At 43.9% G+C, this 18,623-nt stretch overlaps 1 protein-coding gene across 2 annotated transcripts in view; it reads right to left on the bottom strand.

The window, feature by feature from the left end:
• Positions 1-259: 259 nt before the first annotated feature.
• TERF1 (telomeric repeat binding factor 1) overlaps positions 260-18,623 on the bottom strand; it is a 72,704-nt gene continuing 54,340 nt past the window's right edge. Inside the window, exon 11 of one of the 2 annotated variants that reach the window (XM_040354411.1) lies at positions 260-1,912. In XM_040354411.1, the coding sequence (XP_040210345.1) occupies positions 1,745-1,912 (168 nt within the window). In that variant the 3' untranslated portion in view covers positions 260-1,744. Of the gene's footprint in view, positions 1,913-17,139; positions 17,418-18,623 lie in introns of those variants that run through there. The other variant, XM_040354412.1, reaches the window with a different exon arrangement.

Raw genomic sequence — 18,623 nt, 5'->3', positions numbered from 1 at the left:
TCGATGATGCCCCAGTGGAGTTTTTCAAGCACTTTTGCATTAAAAACAAAACAAAAAGCACCTGAAAAGCTCACGAAAAACTGCTTCTCATTAAAATCAATAGATGCTTTCACACTGGGGCAATGCGCTGGCGGGAAAGTGAAAAAACTCCTTCAAGCAGCATCTCTGGAGAGCTAAAGCGCTCCTCAAAAGCACCCCTCTCCATTGAAATGAATGCGAAGCACCTGAAAAATGCTTCAAAAGCACCTCAAAATGGTTCTTACTGTAGTTTTTTGAGTCAGGTGACCTTCAAAAAAAGCACACCACTAACTCCTCAAAATCATCAGAAAAGTGCTTGCCATTTTATAGGCAGTTTTCAAGCGTCTCAGTGTGAAAGGAGTCTAAGAGTGGAATATACCTGGTGGTTGATCTGTGCGAGCAAGTTTGATCTCTATTTTGAGATTTGAGATCCAGCCCTTCTGGTGAGAAGTGCATATTACATGTGGGAAAAAGAGTACTCTGAAGCACGGTGTATATTTAGCAAGTCGTGTATTTTGACTTTATAAGCAGCAGTACCTTCAATTATACACACAATTGGTTTTGTTTAGGGGGAGCGCAAAATATATATAATTTTTCATATACTAAATGCATTTTGAGAATATCCGATCATTTTGTCAGAGATAAATATGACATAATTGTTGGCTAATAATGACTATCTTTTCTAAATTTATTGGTGGTTTATAGAAACAACGCGGACTCTACTGACCAATTTCTGGAGGGAAAAAATGTATATTATGTGCCTTCTGTAAATACTGTACAGGACTGCTAAGAAGGAAGCAGAGCTTACATACGTAATGAGCCAATATTGCTTCTTCCATAAACATATACAAGCTATTGTTAACATATTAATCAGATTATATACATTTAAAAACTTATTTACAAGTACATTAAAAAAACTAGGCATTAAAAAGGGATATTCTATTTAAACTTTGCAATAAAAAAAAAAAAAAAAAAAAGAGTAAAGAAACTCTGGGGGTATTCTGTGCTCTGGGAACAGAGTGATCCTGCTCAGAAGGCATTCATTTATTTTCTCCCAGGTTAGCTGCAAAACACTTGTTTAGCACATTTGGTCTCTCACTTTGCAGTGGCCCAGAACACAACTGACATACAACAGCATGCAGTTATGTGCTCAAAGTTCTCACATAAAATTTGCCTGCCCATACACCCTAATTTAAAAATAGTTAAAAAATTGCTAAGCTACATCTTTTCACTGGTCATTATATTGTGATGCAGAGCTAACCTGGGCAGTAATTTAGCATTTGAAAAGGACCAATGTTGCCCCTATGGCTGGATTCACACCTATGCATTTTTAGTGCTTTTTGCACTACAGAGCGTGTTACATAGGAAACCATGGTAAATGGACTGTAGTGCAAATCTGCAAAAAGCACTAAAACTGCATAGGTGTGAATCCAGCCTTATAGAGCACACTTCTAATGCAGACTCCCCATCTTCCATATATGCATGTCATGTTATATTACCCACTATACATTTGTGCTTCTCTTCTTAGCCACTGCATCACAAGTTAACACCATCCTCATTAGGAATGATTGGATTGATGCAAAAGCTTTTCTCTGCCAAAGCAAACATATGAAGCAAGATTATGTTGTTCCTGCCTCCTGCCAGTATGACAACAGTTTATACATCTGCCCCAAATGTTGTGCACGCCCTGCATGTCACTGGAATAATTTTCAGTCGTCGACCAGTATCATACTTCATCGACCATGTTCAGCTTCTTCATTGTACGCCATCGATCTTTTAGCATAACTCCTGTGCGGTTGTTGAATTCATACCTGGCAAGTATTTTATGCCAGTTACCCACACCATACTTTTTCACCCCCTTTTTTAAGATCTCATCTTCCTTCCATGTCCAGGGCTACAGAGAGTTTAAAAAAAAAAAAAAAAAAGGAGAGAAAAAGAAACACATTAAGTGCCAGATTACAATTTATCTGCAAGCATCAATTGTATTTTTTAGAAATCTATTATATTAAACAATTTTTATAAACGCTTGATCATTTTTTTTCAGAGAATTGACAAGTCTCGAGGGAAAATATGCAGCATTGTACCACACTGAGATTTTCTGTGAAAGTAAAAGGACAGCTTAAAAAAAAAAAACTAAGGCTGGGTTCACACTACTGCGACTTGGATGCGGGTTTCACCACATCCAATTCACATGTCAGGAAGTTGTGACTGTCTTTCTATGGAGCCGGTTCACACATCTCCAGAGTGGCTCCGTGTTCTGTGCATCTTTTGGTCCATTTCAGGTCCGAATTCAGCCAAAAATTCAGACTGAAAAGAGACTTGAAAACGGTGAATGGGAAAACACCAGACCCATGCGGTAGGTCACTCCTTGCTCTAGTGTAAACCCAGCCTAAATCTTTCAATTCTTTTTTTATTGTACAGTTTAGTTAGAAGTCATTTACAGATGTGGTTAAACTGTCTGCATAGAGTTTGCAAGATTAAGGCTGGGTTCACACAATCTTCGCAAGCAGCTCACAGAAGGGGCCCGTTCACCATTTCAGGTCTGATTTCATCCCGAAAATTTGGCTGAATTCAGACCTGAAAACGGACAAAAAGACGCACTGGGCTCCTTTGCAAATTTGCACTGGAGCCGAGAAGAGATATGTGAACCGGCTCCATAGAGAGCCAGTCAAAATCTCCTGCTATTGTGAATTGGATGGTGAGAACCCCCATCCAATTCGCAATAGTGTGAACCCAGCCTAAAAGATAATCCCAATTGTTATTATCAAACATGGTCATACGGAGGACTACAAAATCAGTCCTGTGGAAACTCAGATAGTAGAGTTGTGAGTAGAAGAGGGTTGGGGGGGGGGGGGGGGGGGGTTGAATCTGTACATTCTTCAGGCTATTGGTACCTTTGGCCTTTAGTAAACAATGCAGACTCTAATGGAAGTGAAAATATTGACACTTACGTTTTATATAACAGAAAATAAAACCGCAACTAAATTTATAATGCTATTAGAAAACTAGTCAAAGATGGAAGTGGCCTTTTTTGTTTTTACCGATACATTCCAAAATTCTTGGCACAGTGATGACCTATACAGAATATCATGAAGGTTCGAAACATCAATCCTATACGCGAACAGCTTTATTATACTGAAATGAGGAAATTCAGATCATTTGCACAGAGAAAGGGTCAAGCTCAAAACACATCAACAAAAGAAAATAATACATGTAAATATTTCCATCATGCCAACAGGCTCATTAGACAACAATTTACAATTCATATTTTGTATAAAGCACAGTTAGGCAGAATGATATGTACAACAACATTTCCAAATGGTTCTGTAAAACAATCAACAATTACTTTTTCAGGAGGATGTCATTGTAGGAATTTTATTAGAATGTGGATGACATCAGTTCTACAGCCACTAGAGACTACAAAGTGTCTTTGTAATATCTACATGGGTGGCATGCACAAAGCTGATCTTTTGGCTGGCAGTATTGGTGCAAATTAAATTTTTCTTGTGGTCAAATCTACGCAGCTACATATACAAGTTATGCCACATAGATTCTGAAAACATATGGAGGGGCTCAGATTTGCTTCACATTGGTAAATCGTTATGTTTTCGAATAAAATAAATTGATGACGTTTTTATTTTATATTATTTATTTATTTTTTTCCCTCCTTTCCCCTTCCCTTTTCACATTTAATCCTTTATTTGATTTTTAAAACAAACAAATGACAGCAGAGGAAACAAACATTTCATTACAGGTATATACCAGTATTCATTCTATACAATTCCTACATCATGTAACCTCCTCTACCTTTATATGTAATATACCTTTCCTGACAACAAAATCTACCTATTAATAATCAATAGCCCCCTCCTACTCATACTATTATACTTCATAGTCCTTCAAATACCCCATTATACATGTTGGGGCTTCTAGTCCCCGTCCCCTCGTGAGGGCATCCTCTTGTCCCCTCCACGGTAGGGGGGCTTTCTCTCCCATCTGTCCTTATAGCTTGTTTTTAACCTCTGTTTATCCTATTCCACCCACCCCAAAATAAACAACAAAACATTAAAAATAACCCCCCCCCCCCCAGACAACCTCTCTCTCCCCGGTCCCACCAGCCCCAGGTCTCATTAGTTACAAATTTACGTCTATTAAAGTTTTCCCCTCCGAGTATTTAAATTGATTTAATTCTGCCCACATCTCCAGGTAGATCCCCCGTTTCTGTCGAGGCATCCAGACCAAATCCCCCATCTTATTCAGGTCTTCTACTCTTTTAAGCCACATCCCTACTGACGGGGGCTGAGTCTGCTTCCACATTACTGGAATACAGGCTCTTGCTGCGTTTAAAAGGTGACAGATTACCAACTTCCTATACCGTCTAACCGAAATGTCCGATTCCTGTAACAGATAGAACGTTCAATCCCCCGGTAACTCCCCTTCACTAAACCTTTGCGTTATTTCCCGCACCTCCTTCCAGAAATTCTGTATTCTGGGACACTTCCAGAAGATGTGTATTAACGTCCCTCCTTTTCTCCCACACCGCCAACATTTATCTGGCAACTCTGTATAGCATCTACTTAGAACCGCAGGGGTGCGATACCAATGTGATAAGATCTTAAAGTTCATCTCTTGCATCCTTACACTGACTGAGGATTCAAATATATTACGTAATAGTTTATTCTTTTGCTCTTCTGTAAAAGATCTACCTAACTCCACCTCCCATCTGCTAAAGAAAGGTAGTCTAAAGTCCTCTGCAGGTGTATTGAGTAATTCTAGAAAGAGTACGTTGGAGCGTTCCACTCCCATTACAATATCCCTCAAATTTTGTTAACTTCGGCTCATATCTACTTGGTAAATCCAGAGTATCCATAAAATGTTGCACTTGCATTGCCCTCCAAAAATCCAGTTGGTAGGTCCCTGCCATCTCCTGGATCGTAGGCCATACTCCCCCTTCTTCACAAAGTGAGAGGCTTGAAACAGTCCCTGCTCCATCAGTTTACCAAAAAGGCCCCTTCGTCAATCCAGGTCCAAACTGTGGGTTCCCAGAATGGGGAAGAGAGGCGAGTCTAATGTTGACATTTTCCTTTTCTCGAATAGCCCATATCCTATCCGAAGTGTGGGGCCTATCAAAGGAGGTTTTTTTTTCACTTCCTTCGGGAGCTCCCTGTAGCACCATGCCGCTCTTTGGAGTAAGCCACTATACTGAGCTTGCTCTAGCCCCGGCCATATTTTCTGTTCACCATGTCTACTCCAGTCAGACGACTCAATAGTGCCGCCTGATAATATCTGTATATGTCTGGGGCCGCCACACTCCCCTCTCGTTTAGATAGTGACAGTATAGATCCCTTAACCGGTTAACGCCCGCCCACTGTATATATACGTCCTGGCAGCTGCTGCCACAACCGAGATATCCATCTCTTTAGTGGGCGGGCGTGTAAACCATAACGGCGGTCTCCGCAGCAGATTCGCCGCAAGATCGCTGTTATCGGTGGCGGGAGAGGGGCCCGCCGCTCTCCCGCGCCCTCCGCCGCTTACCGGAGCCGTCGGTAGCAGCTGAGGCGATCAGGTGCTGCTGCCTGATCAGTAAGGACTCGAGTGAGGGCAAGATGGCCCCCACCCGTCCTCATAGCTTTGCTGGGCGGAAGTGATGTCAAAACGTCAGTCCCGCCCAGCATCTTAAAGAGACAATTTTTTTAAATGACAAAATTTCCATTTTTTTTTTGCATTGAAGTCTAAATATGAGATCTGAGGTCTTTTTGACCCCAGATCTCATATTTAAGAGGACCCGTCATGCTTTTTTCTATTACAAGGGATGTTTACATTCCTTGTAATAGGAATAAAAGTGTTTTTTTTTTATTTCAGTGTAAAAAATTATAAAATCAATAAAAATAAATAAGAAAAAAAAAAAACGGTGTTCAAATCACACAAGTGAGGTATCGCCGCGATCGTTAGAGCGAGAGCAATAATTCTAGCCCTAGAACTACTCTGTAGCTCAAAAAAATGCAACGTATAGAATTTAAATGTCGCCTATCGAGATTTTTAAGGGTAAAAGTTTGACGCCATGCCATGAGCGGGCGCAATTTTTAAGCGTGACATGTTGGGTATAATTTTACTCGGCGTAACATTATCTTTCACAATATATAAAAAAATTGGGCTAAATTTATTGTTGTCTTATTTAAATTCAAAAAAGTGATTTTTTCCCCCCAAAAAAAGCGCTTGTAAGACCGCTGGGCAAATACGGTGTGACAAAAAGTATTGCAATGACCGCCATTTTCTTCTCTAGGGTGTTAGAAAAAAATATATATAATGTTTGGGGGTTTTAAGTAATTTTCTAGCAAAAAAAAAAACTGTTTTAGTCTTGTAAACGCCGAATCTGAAAAACACCTTCTGTCCTTAAGTGGTTAATTCTTGGGCATTTATTTGCCCATATAAATCTACTGAACGTGGCTTGTATTTGTTTGCAATACTGCTTGGGTATAGCAATAGGGAGTGTCTGAAAAAGGTACAGGAATTTCGGCAAAATGTTCATTTTAATAATATTACACCTCCCAAACCACAAATGGAGTCCCTTCTGCCATCCATCCAGGAGGATCCAAACTCTAGCTAACAGCGGTACAAAATTGAGCTTGTATACTTGTTTAAGATCCGCCGGGATGGAGGTTCCCAAATATGTCAGGGCTGAACTTGTCCATTTAAATTTATAGTTCGATTTCAAAGTCTTCAGTTCTTCCTCAGCAATCGACACGCCCATCGCCTCAGATTTGGCATAGTTGATCTTAAAATTTGCTAGTTTCCCATATAGCTCCAGTTCTTGAAGTAAGATAGGGAGTGATACCATCGGATTTGTCAAGATATACATCATATCGTCCACATATGCTGAGATCTTATGTTCAACTCCGCCCACATTCACCCCCTTAATATCTGGATTCAACGGAATCCTGTTCAATAAAGGTTCAACAGATAGGGCAAATAAAAGAGGGGATAACGGACATCCCTGTCTTGTCCCGTTCGATAACTTAAAAAGTGGAGATAATACACCATTCACTCTAACCTGGGCAGTAGGAAGGGTATAATTACTCGAGATCCATTGTATCATCTTGTTGCCGAACCCCATGTGTCCAAGTACCAGGAACATGAATTGCCAATTTATACGATCAAAGGCTTTTTCAGCATCTGTCCCTAAAAAAAGACACATGGGGTTCGGGATGAGTCCGCCACATGAATTAAATGTAAAGTTTTAATCGTGTTGTCTCGGGCTTCACGCATCTGCACAAATCCCACCTGGTTTTTATGGACCAGGTCGAGTATGTGTTGTTGTATACGCATTGCCAAGATCTTAGAAAAAAGCTTCAGATCCGTATTCAATAAGGCTATCGGTCTGTAGCTCCCACATTGGGAGGGGTCTTTCCCTTCCTTGGGTATGACCGCAATCACAGCCTTCAAAGATTCAGTGTGGAAAGCGCTTGTGTCTCCTACGCTATTGAACATTTTGAACATGACGTTTTTAATTTGATCGTACAAGTGCATGTGGTGATAAAGCATTCAAAGACTTTGATACTTTGTTGTTGTTCTGTCAGACTCTGTGACCTCATGGACCATAGCAGGCCAGGCTTTTCTGTCCTCCACTGGGGCTCCCGAAGCTTGCGTAACTTCATGTTCACGATTTCGATGATGCCATCAATCCATCTTTTCAAGCATTCTCTTCTAATTTTTTCTTCCACGTATCCCAGCATCAGGGTCTTTTCCAATGAGTCTGCTCTTTGCATTAGGTGGTCAAAGTATGTGTCTCAGCTTCAGGATCTGTCCTTCCAGTGAATATTCAGGGTTCATTTCCTTCAAAATTGACTGGTTTGATCTTCTTGCAGTCCAAAAAGGACTTTTAAGTCTTCTCCTACACCATAGTTCAAAAGCATAATTTCATTGGCGTTCAACCTTCCTTATGTTCCAACTTTCACAGCCATAGGTTACTATAGCTTTTACTATCCAGCACCTTGTCAGTAGGGTGCCGTCTCTGCTTTTTATAATGTTGTCTAGGTTTGCCATTGCTTTCCTCCTGAAAAGCAAGAGTCTTTTAATTTCATGGCTACAGTCACCATCGTGATCTTTGAACCTAGGAAGATAAAATCTATCAGGAGTGATGGACCGGTTGCCATGAACTTAGCTTTCTTAATGTTCAATTTCAGGCCCGCTTTTGTGTACTTCTCTTTCACCTTCATTAAGAGACCCTTTAGTTGTTCAATTATTGTTGTACCATCTGCATATGTCACTGCTGTGGCATTGTCCGACAGAACTTGGACATGTTGATCTCGGATTATCCGACTGAAGGCCCCTAGCCCCAGAAAAATGGCTCTTAGCTCCCTCCAATTGGAAGATTTCCTGGAATCTTCCCTTGACCAGGATCCCTGGGCCATCTGGCCCTCGAGATGGGCTCCCCACCCCCAGGAACTTGCATCCGTTGTTAGGATCTTTGTCGTGGGGAAGGTCCATAATGGACCCAGACTCAGGTTTGCCTGAGTCCTCCACCACCACAGCTTCCTCTTTACCGGAGATGGGATCATGAACTGTTTTTCCAGCGATTCCCCGATAGCCCAGTTTCGTAGGATCGCCTGTTGGAGATCTCTTGCATGGAGGCGGGCCCACTGAACTGCTGGGATAGAGGCTGTGAGGAGACCCATAGTGGATATGGCTGTCCAGACAGTTACTGGTAGATTTGTCTGTACTGCTTTTACCGCTGCTTGTACTTTGACTATCTTTTCCTCCGGTAGGAAAATCTTTTCCTGAACCGAATCTATGGAGTAACCCAGAAAAACTATCACTTGAGAGGGAACTAGGTTCGATTTTTCCATGTTTAAAATCCAACCTAAATCCTCCAAATGAGTCTGAGTCCTCCTCAGGTCTCTGAACAACCGATCCTCTGATTTGGCAAACAGCAGGAGGTCGTCCAGGTATGGGATCACAGACACTCCCCTCCAGTCTGAGTGGTGCTAATGCCTCCGCCACAACCTTCGTAAAGACCCTGGGGGGAGGAGGAGAGACCGAAAGGGAGGGCTCTGAGCTGAAAGTGCTTCACCCCCTTCCCTGTCCCGATTGCTAGGCATAGGTAGCGTTGTGATGAGGCTCTTATTGGGACATGCAGGTATGCATCTCTCAGGTCTATAGAGGCCAGAAAACATCCTGCTGGGAGAAGCTTTCTTACTGAATAGATGGTGTCCATCCGAAATCTCTTGTATCAAATGGACCTGTTTAGGATTTTTAAGTTCAGAATCAATCTGAATTTGATGACTTCTTCACTAAAAATACGTGGGAATAACACCCTAGACCCTCCTCTTGCTGGGGTACAGGAGTGATCACCCTTTACATAGTTACATAGTTAGTCAGGTTGAAAAAAGACACAAGTCCATCCAGTTCAACCACAAAAAATAAACAAACAAAATAAAAAAAAAATAAAAAAATATAAAAAAACACACCCTTTGTTGAAGAAACTCCTCTATCAGTGACATCATTGCCAGAGATTTCTCCTGGTCTCGGGGCAACCAAGTCACATAAAAACAAGACTGTGGACTTTCTGAAAATTCCAGTGCGTAGCCCTCCAAGATCACCTTGAGAACGAACGCACTGGAAGTCGCTTCTTCCCACTGTGGAAGAAACGACTGAAGACGCCCTCCCACAGCCGGGAGACAGTCATTGAGGTTTTGCGGGTTGGCTGGAGGAACGAAACACCACAGGCTTCCCTCGGCCCCTCAGGACTTTCCACCCTGGCCTCTTTGTGCCTCTTTTGAATTTTGGGACTGGAAAAAAGAACGAAAATTCTTCTTGGTCTGTGGCACTACTTTCTTTAAAAGGAAAAGCCTTCTTCCTGTCCGCCGTTCTATCTAGAACCGCCTCTAGACCGGAACCAAACACCAGATCCCCTTCAAAAGGTAGACCACACAGCTTAACCTTTGAAGCTGCGTCACCTGACCAAGTTTTAACCCATAAGGCTCTCCTGGCCGAGTTAATTAAGGCCGAGGACCTAGCCAACATCCTTACTGACTCGACTGAGGCATCCGCCATGTATCCTACAGCGTTCAACAGAACTGAAAGGGACTCTAGTAGGTCTCTGCGAGGGGTACCTGCCTCAATATAACTTATCCAGCCAATGCTCCAGGTTCCTGGCTACTACCGTAGATGCCATAGCAGGCTTGAGGTTGGCTAGTGTGGAATCCCAAGCCTTCTTCAAAAGAGCATCAGCTCTTTTGTCCATGGTATCCTTCCAAGGCACCCATTGCCTCAAAGGCCAAGTCTGTGTTACGTGACACTTTAGAAAAAGCTGCATCAAGCTTAGGTTTCTTGTTCCAAACCTGCACATCATCATCAAAAGGAAATCTCCTTTTAAGAGACTTGAAGAAGGGGGCCCTCTCTGGGTCCTTCCATTCCCTTTTGACAGCATCCGACAACACTTTGTGTACTGGAAAGGTTTTGTGCCCCTGGAAAATCTTGTCGTGTAACGACAACTGGGCCTTAGCCTCCTTAATATTAAGGGTAGCATGTATGGTTTTCAGGAGGTCATCTACCTCCTCCAAAGACAGCTTGTAGCATGATGAAGATGTATCTTTATCATCATCTTCCTCTGCCTCAGACCCTGAAACCACTCTTCTAGGTTCCTCTTCCTCAGACTCACTAACTGCCCCCCGTGGGTACTAGTGGAAGCCCTAGAGGTTGACTGTGAAACCGGACGTTTGTCTAGGTAGGAACGGAATGATTGAAAAGTATCCTCCAGTTCCTTCCGGAAGGAGGAAAGCATCTCCTTAGGTTGTTCAGAGGGTGCACTAGTGGAGGCCTCCTCTTCCTCCAGGTTTTGCATAACGGTTTATGCCATGACCCCTTAAGGGATGTCTTGCAAATAGCACACTTTCTTAGGTGGAGGCAAGGCAACGTTAAGTTTTTCTTTACATTTCTGAAAGACACAAGAGACAACACCACCATGCTTAACTTTTGTGTATCAGATGCCAGCAAACTGCCACCAACAGTCAGTGAACAAAACAGACCAATCCCCATCACCGCTGTGTCAAACAAATAATAAAGCACTCTCCCAGAGACATAACTAGAGAGAGTGCTGCAGGCTCCCCTCCCCCTAAGGACGCAACAGGAGGGACAGACATACAAATCCCAGGTAACATGGAAACCACTGTCTCCTACCTGGGCCGGGCTGGTGCTTGTGGCTCCTGCTCCTGCCACCTCCGCTGCTTCTTCTGGCTCCATCTCTCCCAGGGTGTAGCAGCCATCCCCGGTCGTTCTATTTAAATTTTCCCGGTCAAACTCGCCGCCGCGAGGACCGGAAATGCACCACCAAGGCCGCCTCCCCTTCTGCGCTCCAGCGGCTGGAACCCGGAAGCCGCAACCGTAAGTTCCGCCCCCCGGAAGTGACGTCACCCGACACTCGGACCGGACCATCGTGAACCCGGAAGAAGCACCCGACCACCTCCATTAGTTCACGCTGCCCGGCCTACGGGAGCAAAATCCTCCAGCAGCCTCTGCCCTCGCCGGACTCGAGAAGGGGAAAAGCACCGGCGCATCCCCCACCCGTCAGGGAGGATGCTGGGTCTGCCTCCAAAAAACAACCGACCGTCAGTTATGCCTAAGCCACCTCCACCTGGAGAGAGTACAGCACACCCCCCCCCCCCCCTGGTTCCCTGCAGCGCTTCCACCATGGCTGGAGAAAACACAACAACCGAGGTCATGGTGGAAGTGGGCAGAATTCAAAGCAACGACTGCAGTGTTTTCTGGGAAGTGGGTGTAGCTGCGCTCTTCTCCAAGTGCTGTCCTAAAGGACGAGGTGAGAAAAAATGATCAAAATTAATTTGAGCACAATGTCGCATGACCACACAATTCTCATTCAAAGTGTGACAGCGCTGAAAGCTGAAAAATGCACGGTATGGAAGTGGTTAAGAAAAAGGCTTTTGTTAAAATTTTATTTTTATGTTGGTAATATGTCCAATGACATTACAGGCAATAGAATATATATATATATATATATATATATATATATATATATATATATATATATATATATATATATATATATATATATATATATATATATATATATATATATATATATATATATATATATATACACACATACACACACACACACACACACACACACACATACACACACACACACACACACACACACACGGGATGCACCGAAATGGAAATTTCAGAACCGAAACAAAAAAATTCAGTCTGAAACCGAAAATTACTTTTGTTTTCCCCCTATTTAAAAATGTTTGCAATAATTGTATGCATTACATGATGGTCACAGTGGCTGCGTTTGATGGGCACAGTGGCGACGTGTTAAAAAAAAAACACTGCTGTAATTTGAGTACATTACTTTAGTCTTAACCACTTGCCGACTGCGCACCGCAGTTATACGTCCACAAGGTGGCTCTGCTGGGCGAGAGCACGTAATATGACGTCCTCTCTCCCAGCAACCACTAGGGGGCGCGCGCGCGCCCCCGACTCCCGTGCGTGTGCCTGGCGGGCTCGATCGCCTCCGGGCACACGCAATCGCTCGGTACAGAGCGGGGACCGGGAGCTGTGTGTGTAAACACACAGCTCCCGGTCCTGTCAGCAGGGGAAATGCTGATCTTCGGTTCATACAATGTATGAACCGAGGATCAGTGTTTCCCCTAGTGAGGCCACACCCCCCCCCACAGTAAGAACACACCCAGGCATACTTAACCCCTTCCCCGCCCCCTAGTGTTAACCCCTTCACTGCCAGTGGCATTTTTATAGTAATCCAATGCATTTTTATAGCACTGATCGCTATAAAAATGCCAATGGTCCCAAAAATGTGTCAAAAGTGTCCGAAGTGTCCGCCATAATGTCGCAATACCGAAAAAAAAATAAAAAAATCGCTGATCGCTGCCATTACTAGTAAAAAAATATATAATAAAAATGACATAAAAATACCCCCTATTTTGTAAACGCTATAACTTTTGCGCAAACCAATCAATAAACGCTTATTGCGATTTTTTTTACGAAAAATATGTAGAAGAAAACGTATCGGCCTAAACTGAGGAAAAAAAATGTTTTTTTTATATATTTTTGGGGGATATTTATTATAGCAAAATGTAAAAAATATTCATTTTTTTCAAAATTGTCGCTCTATTTTTGTTTATAGCGCAAAAACTAAAAACCGCAGAGGTGATCAAATACCACCAAAAGAAAGCTCTATTTGTGGGAAAAAAAGGACGCAAATTTTGTTTGGGAGCCACGTCGCACGACCGCGCAATTGTCTGTTAAAGCGACGCAGTCCCGAATCGCAAAAAGTACTCTGGTCTTTGGGCAGCAATATGGTCCGGGGGGTAAGTGGTTAAAGTGTGCACCCCCACCCCTTTTGTTTTTTTTGTGCATAGTGCACGAAAAAGCTTTTTAAGCTAGGCTTCTCCTCTGGGTCACAGGAGTGCAATTCGTTTTGCACTCCTGTGACCCATTTTCAGCGGGGAACGGTCTGAAGTCCGCTCTCTGCTGACGTCACCACCATGAGTTGGGGCAGCGCATCATCACGACTTCCAAGCTGGGATACGCCAGATGTCTTAAATGATGGCAGACTCATCAAGCTGCTGAGACGGCCGCTCCCCGCCCCTCCACATCTCAACGCGCAAATGAGCGCTGAGAAGTAGAGCAGAAGCAATGCTGACTAACAGTCAGCATTGCTCTGCTCGGGAGGAGTGAGAACCGAGCCATCGGCAGTGCTCGGTTCTCAGTGCAAAGATGCCAGGGACAGATGCAGAATCAGTCCGATGCTGCATCCACTGAGGTAAGTATGATTTGGGGGGAAAAAAATTCCCAAGGTCACAGATTTTAGAAGACTGTGACCTTGGTTATGTGCTGGGGATGCTTGCAATCTAAAGAGTTTCCTTAAAAGGTCTTCGTACAGAAGTGTTATTGTATCTACTTGATGTATGTAACTACGTATATGGTATGTATTTTTGGCACCAGCCAGGGTCTCCATAGAGGTGCCAATCTACATACACATTGTCATATCTGCAGTGCAAACCCCAGATCCTCAGTTTTGGTCAGATTCTGAAGGAAGAAGTGTGAAGGCATCTTACAAATAGGAAAAGGTAGTAATGGTAGTAAATGTTTTGTATATGTTTTTTTTTTTTTTTTTTTTAACAGTTTTACCCAATTGTAAAGGAACTAAAAACCTATGTTAGGATTACCGGTAACGGTATTTCTATGAACCTTCCAGGACGGCACACCTTAGAGATGAGGGCTCCTCCCTACAGGAAACACAAATCAATTAACAGCTTGTTATAAGTCCCCACCCTTCCCCTTGATCCCCAGTATTTAATAAAGTAATCCCAAACTGGTTCACAAGGGACATTGTTCCATATAGGTACTTACCACCTAGCGTTTAGCTTATCTTTTCCCTCCACATAGGGCGGGAAGTAGGCCTGCCATCCTGGAAGGTTCGTAGAAATACCGTTAGTGGTAAGTCCAACAGAGGTTTTCTCCTATCACCTTCCAGGACAGCACACCTGAGAGGATAATCAATTAAACACAGACCTACCTTCAGGGTGGGACCACAGCTTGTAGGGCCTTCCGACCGAAAGTCAAGTCTTGCTGTGACAACACTTCCACACGATAGTGGTTCAGGAAAGTATGTTGACTGGACCAGGTGGCCGCACTGCAGATTTGCTCCCAGGAGGCGCCTGCTTTTTCAGCCCAGGAAGTTGCTAGTGATCTGGTTGAATAAGCTTTGATTTTAGCTGGAGCTGGGATCCCAGAGCATACATAAGCCCTGGAGATGGCTTCTCTTATACACCTGGAGACTGAGGCTTTAGGAGGCCTGAAGTCCCTTCCTGGGCCCAACATACACAATTAGTAGATGATTGGATCTCCTAAAACCCTTTGTTCTCTCTAGATAGGTAAGGAGACACCTTCTTACATCCAGACAATGAAATTTCTTTTCTTTCTCGTTTTTTTGGTTTATCACAAAAGGACAGCAATATTATGTCTTGCGTCCTATGAAATAAGGATGCTACCTTTGGGAACCTCTTCTATAGGTTCGAACGGGTGTTTAGATAACGCCTCTAACACCCTAGTCAAGTCCCAAGGTGGATATAATTATTATAATTAATTAATTAATCTTGCCAACAGAAAATATTTAATGAAGTCCTGCCAGTCTACTATCAAGATAGACAGAGGGCCGCTACTTGAACCCGAAGGGTACTGACTGTTAAGCCTATGTCTACTCCGGCACACAACCGGCACAGTAGTGGAGGTCATCTGTCTTTCCTTACCCCAGGAGCAGAAAGTCTTCCAAACTTTTGAATAAATCTTTTTAGTCACTGGTTTTCTACTCAGGAGGGCATTTATTACCTTCTCTGAGCAGCCTTTACGCTTCAGGCTCTGGCGTTTACTAACCAGGCCGTCAGCTGGAAAAATTCCGGCCTTGGGTGTAGAACTGGCCCCTGCCTGAGAAGATCTGTCCTGTTTGGGAGCTTCAATGGTTCCGCTACTGCCATGGATCTCAGACTTGCAAACCAAGCTCTCCTTGGCCACCAGAGTGTTATCAGAAGGATCTGGCCTGGAGATCTGCTGAGCTTCTGAAGGACCCACGGAATCAAGGGCGGGAAGGCATATGCCAGCCTGTAATGCCAGGTCTGAGTCAGTGCATCTAACCCTTCTGACTCCTCTTAGGAAATCGAAAAATCCCTTTACTTTTCTGTTTTGCCGGTTGGCAAACAGGTCTATTTCTGGATTTCCAAAGTACTGTACCAGGGTTTGAAATACCCCAGGGTTTAGTTCCCATTTCCCCCGTCTTATCAACTGACGACTGATGAAGTCTGCTTCGGTATTGCTTGTCCCCTTTATGTGGATGGCAGTGAATGGAGAGAACTTTTCCTTCGGTCCGATCTAGGATCTCCTCTGGGGGCAAGTTCCTCTGTGTCAGGACCCTGGGTTGCTGACTGCCAGGTGGCTTCACGGACAGTTGCCAGCATAACCGTCTGCATAGATGATGGGAATTTTTTCATCATTACAGCAGCCTCCTTCCCTGCCAATTTATACATTTATAGCAAAAGGGCTTTGAGCTGGACTTTGAGAGTTTATCCTTACAGTTCCCACATTTGTTTGAGGAACTATGCCCTGTTGCGGCAGGATATTGTACTGAGGCCTCCTGGGTTCCGCTGGGGGATTCTGCAAGACAAGAGATATAACACATATGCATAACATTACTCTGTCTTCCCCTAGAACTGCAGGTTTGTACTGGGGAGGGAAAAGGGTAAGGTGAGAGGTGAAGTCCAGTTCCTGTTCTGGCTGGCCCCTGGGATCTCAGACCCCTGGGTAAGCCAGGACCTCTCACTCCCTTTCCAAGGGGGGTTTGTACTCACCGGTCCCCAACCTGGATCTGCCTGCAGTCGGAGTTGCCTTCCCTTCCTCTTGTTCCATGAGGAGGTTGGCTGGGTCCTGGGCTGCTGGTACCGCTAGAGGGGCTGGTACAGCAAGCCGACCACTCTCCACGCCGTCTCCCGGCATTTTATAGCACTTCTGGGTTGCACCGTGTCTGCGGCGCCGCCCACTTCCTGTGATGCGGCTGTGTTCAGAACGAGGCTTGGAGCTCAGTGCTTCCTCCATAGGAAAACCTGGAAGTGCAGAGAGTGGCTTAATGGCAGAGTTTTTGAAATGCAGCGATGGCACGCACACACTCCCTGCGGCCAGAGTGCTGGTGCATGCTTGCGGCGACCTGTGAGAAGGCCAAAGCCTACAGGTTAGTTCAGGCCTCCCTAAAACCTGTCTCAACAGGGGTACCATTAGACCCTCCCTGATGTTTTAGGTCTTTAAAAAGAAACAAACAAACAAACATGTCGCTGTGTTCGGGAGAAACACAATCAATACTGGGGATCAAGGGGAAGGGTGGGGACTTATAACAAGCCATCAATCGATTGCGTTTCCTGTAGGGAGGAGCCCCCATCTCTCAGGTGTGCCGTCCTGGAAGGTGATAGGAGAAATAATGTGTATTTTTCAATACTACTCCTTTAAGAACAGCAGTCATGGGAGAAAGCGGCCGCAAAGGAAAGGCCAAATATAAAAAGGGCACTATATAAAAGAGGGTTGAACATGAAATTCAAGGAAACAAGTGAAATTTATTAGTGAATCGCCAATATGTTCCAGGGTACATTACAACTGTGCTTAAAGTGACCCTTTCTTTTGTCCATGCATAGCAAAAGGTTTGTTAAACTACTCCCACATTCATAGAAGCGTGTACTGAATACGCCCCTTTCTTGCTACTGCACTGCTCAGTTTGGCTGTTGGAACCAGGGAAAGAAAAGTCCTGTTAAGGAGGAGGGACGTTGGTTCAATGGAACACTCTGGCCTGCCCTTTCACAGGGTCAGATTTAAACCTGTTGATAAAAAAAAAGAAAAAAAAAAAAAAACACAGACAGCCAAAAGGATTTAGCCACAATTACAGTGAATTCCACAGTTCTAGGATCTTAATCATTGCCAGTAATGCAAGGATATGATGTGCTTACAAAGAAAATATACTGTACATTGCAAGTTATTGTTTTCATGAGACATGTATTGCGAGTGAAGGTTTTCATACGATTGTAAGAACGTGCAGTGTAGGGCTAATTTCACACAGAAAGCTCCTGGCATTAGCTAGTTTTAGCGTCGCTTTTTGGCCGCTAGCGGGGTGCTCTTAACCCCTGCTAGCGGCCGAAGGGTCCAGAGCGCCCGTGTTGCGGCGCTTCAGCTGCGCTGCTCATTCATTTCAAATTGCAGGGGTGATATAGGAGTGCTGTATACAGCGCTCCCATGCCACCCCAAAGATGCCTCTTGCATGCTCGCCTTGAGGCGATTTGGTTTGCATTTGTAGCGCTATACAAGTTACTCACTCAGGTGCTATTTCTAGCGCTAAAATGAGTGCGAAAGTAGCTGTTGTGTTTAAAGAGGGGGTTCACCCAAAAAAAAAATTTTTAACATTACATTTAGCATACTAAGCATAGTAAGGGCATTTACTTTCGGCAGGTCTTTTTTTTTTTCTCTCCGTACATACCTTTATATTCCGATTTTGTCCAGGGCTTCCGGGTTCCGATGACTGCGGGACTGGGCGTGTAGAGCTGACTGCGCAGGCGTCATATAGTGCCGACTCGCAGCTCGGCTATTTCCGGAAATCTGGTGACGCGCGTTGTGTGACAGGGGACCTGTTTCACAAGCCGTCAATCATCGAACCGAAGGATAGGAACGCCCAGTCCCGCAGTAATCGGAACCCTGAGGCAGGGATAGGAACGCCCAGTCCCGGAGTCATCAGAACGCGGAAGCCCTGGACCAAATCGGAATATAAAAGATATGTACGGAGGAAAAAAAAAAAAAAAAAAAAGACCGGCCGAAAGTAAATGCCCTTACTATGCTTAGTCTAATGTTCAAAATTAGTTTTTAGGGTGAACCTCCACTTAAAAAAAAAAAAAAAAAAAAAAATATTATAATTACAAGGTATGCATGTCTTATAACAATAGGAGCACAAAACAGGAATATAACAAAAAGCATAAAGAATGAAATAACGCCACCTAGTGCACAGCCAATGTGATGGACAAGATGTACAGCTTGAT

Source organism: Rana temporaria, chromosome 5 (assembly GCF_905171775.1).
Source record: "Rana temporaria chromosome 5, aRanTem1.1, whole genome shotgun sequence".
Taxonomy (NCBI): domain Eukaryota; kingdom Metazoa; phylum Chordata; class Amphibia; order Anura; family Ranidae; genus Rana; species Rana temporaria.
The sequence above is the reverse complement of the archived record's forward strand: the minus strand, read 5'-3'. Positions and strand labels throughout refer to the sequence as shown.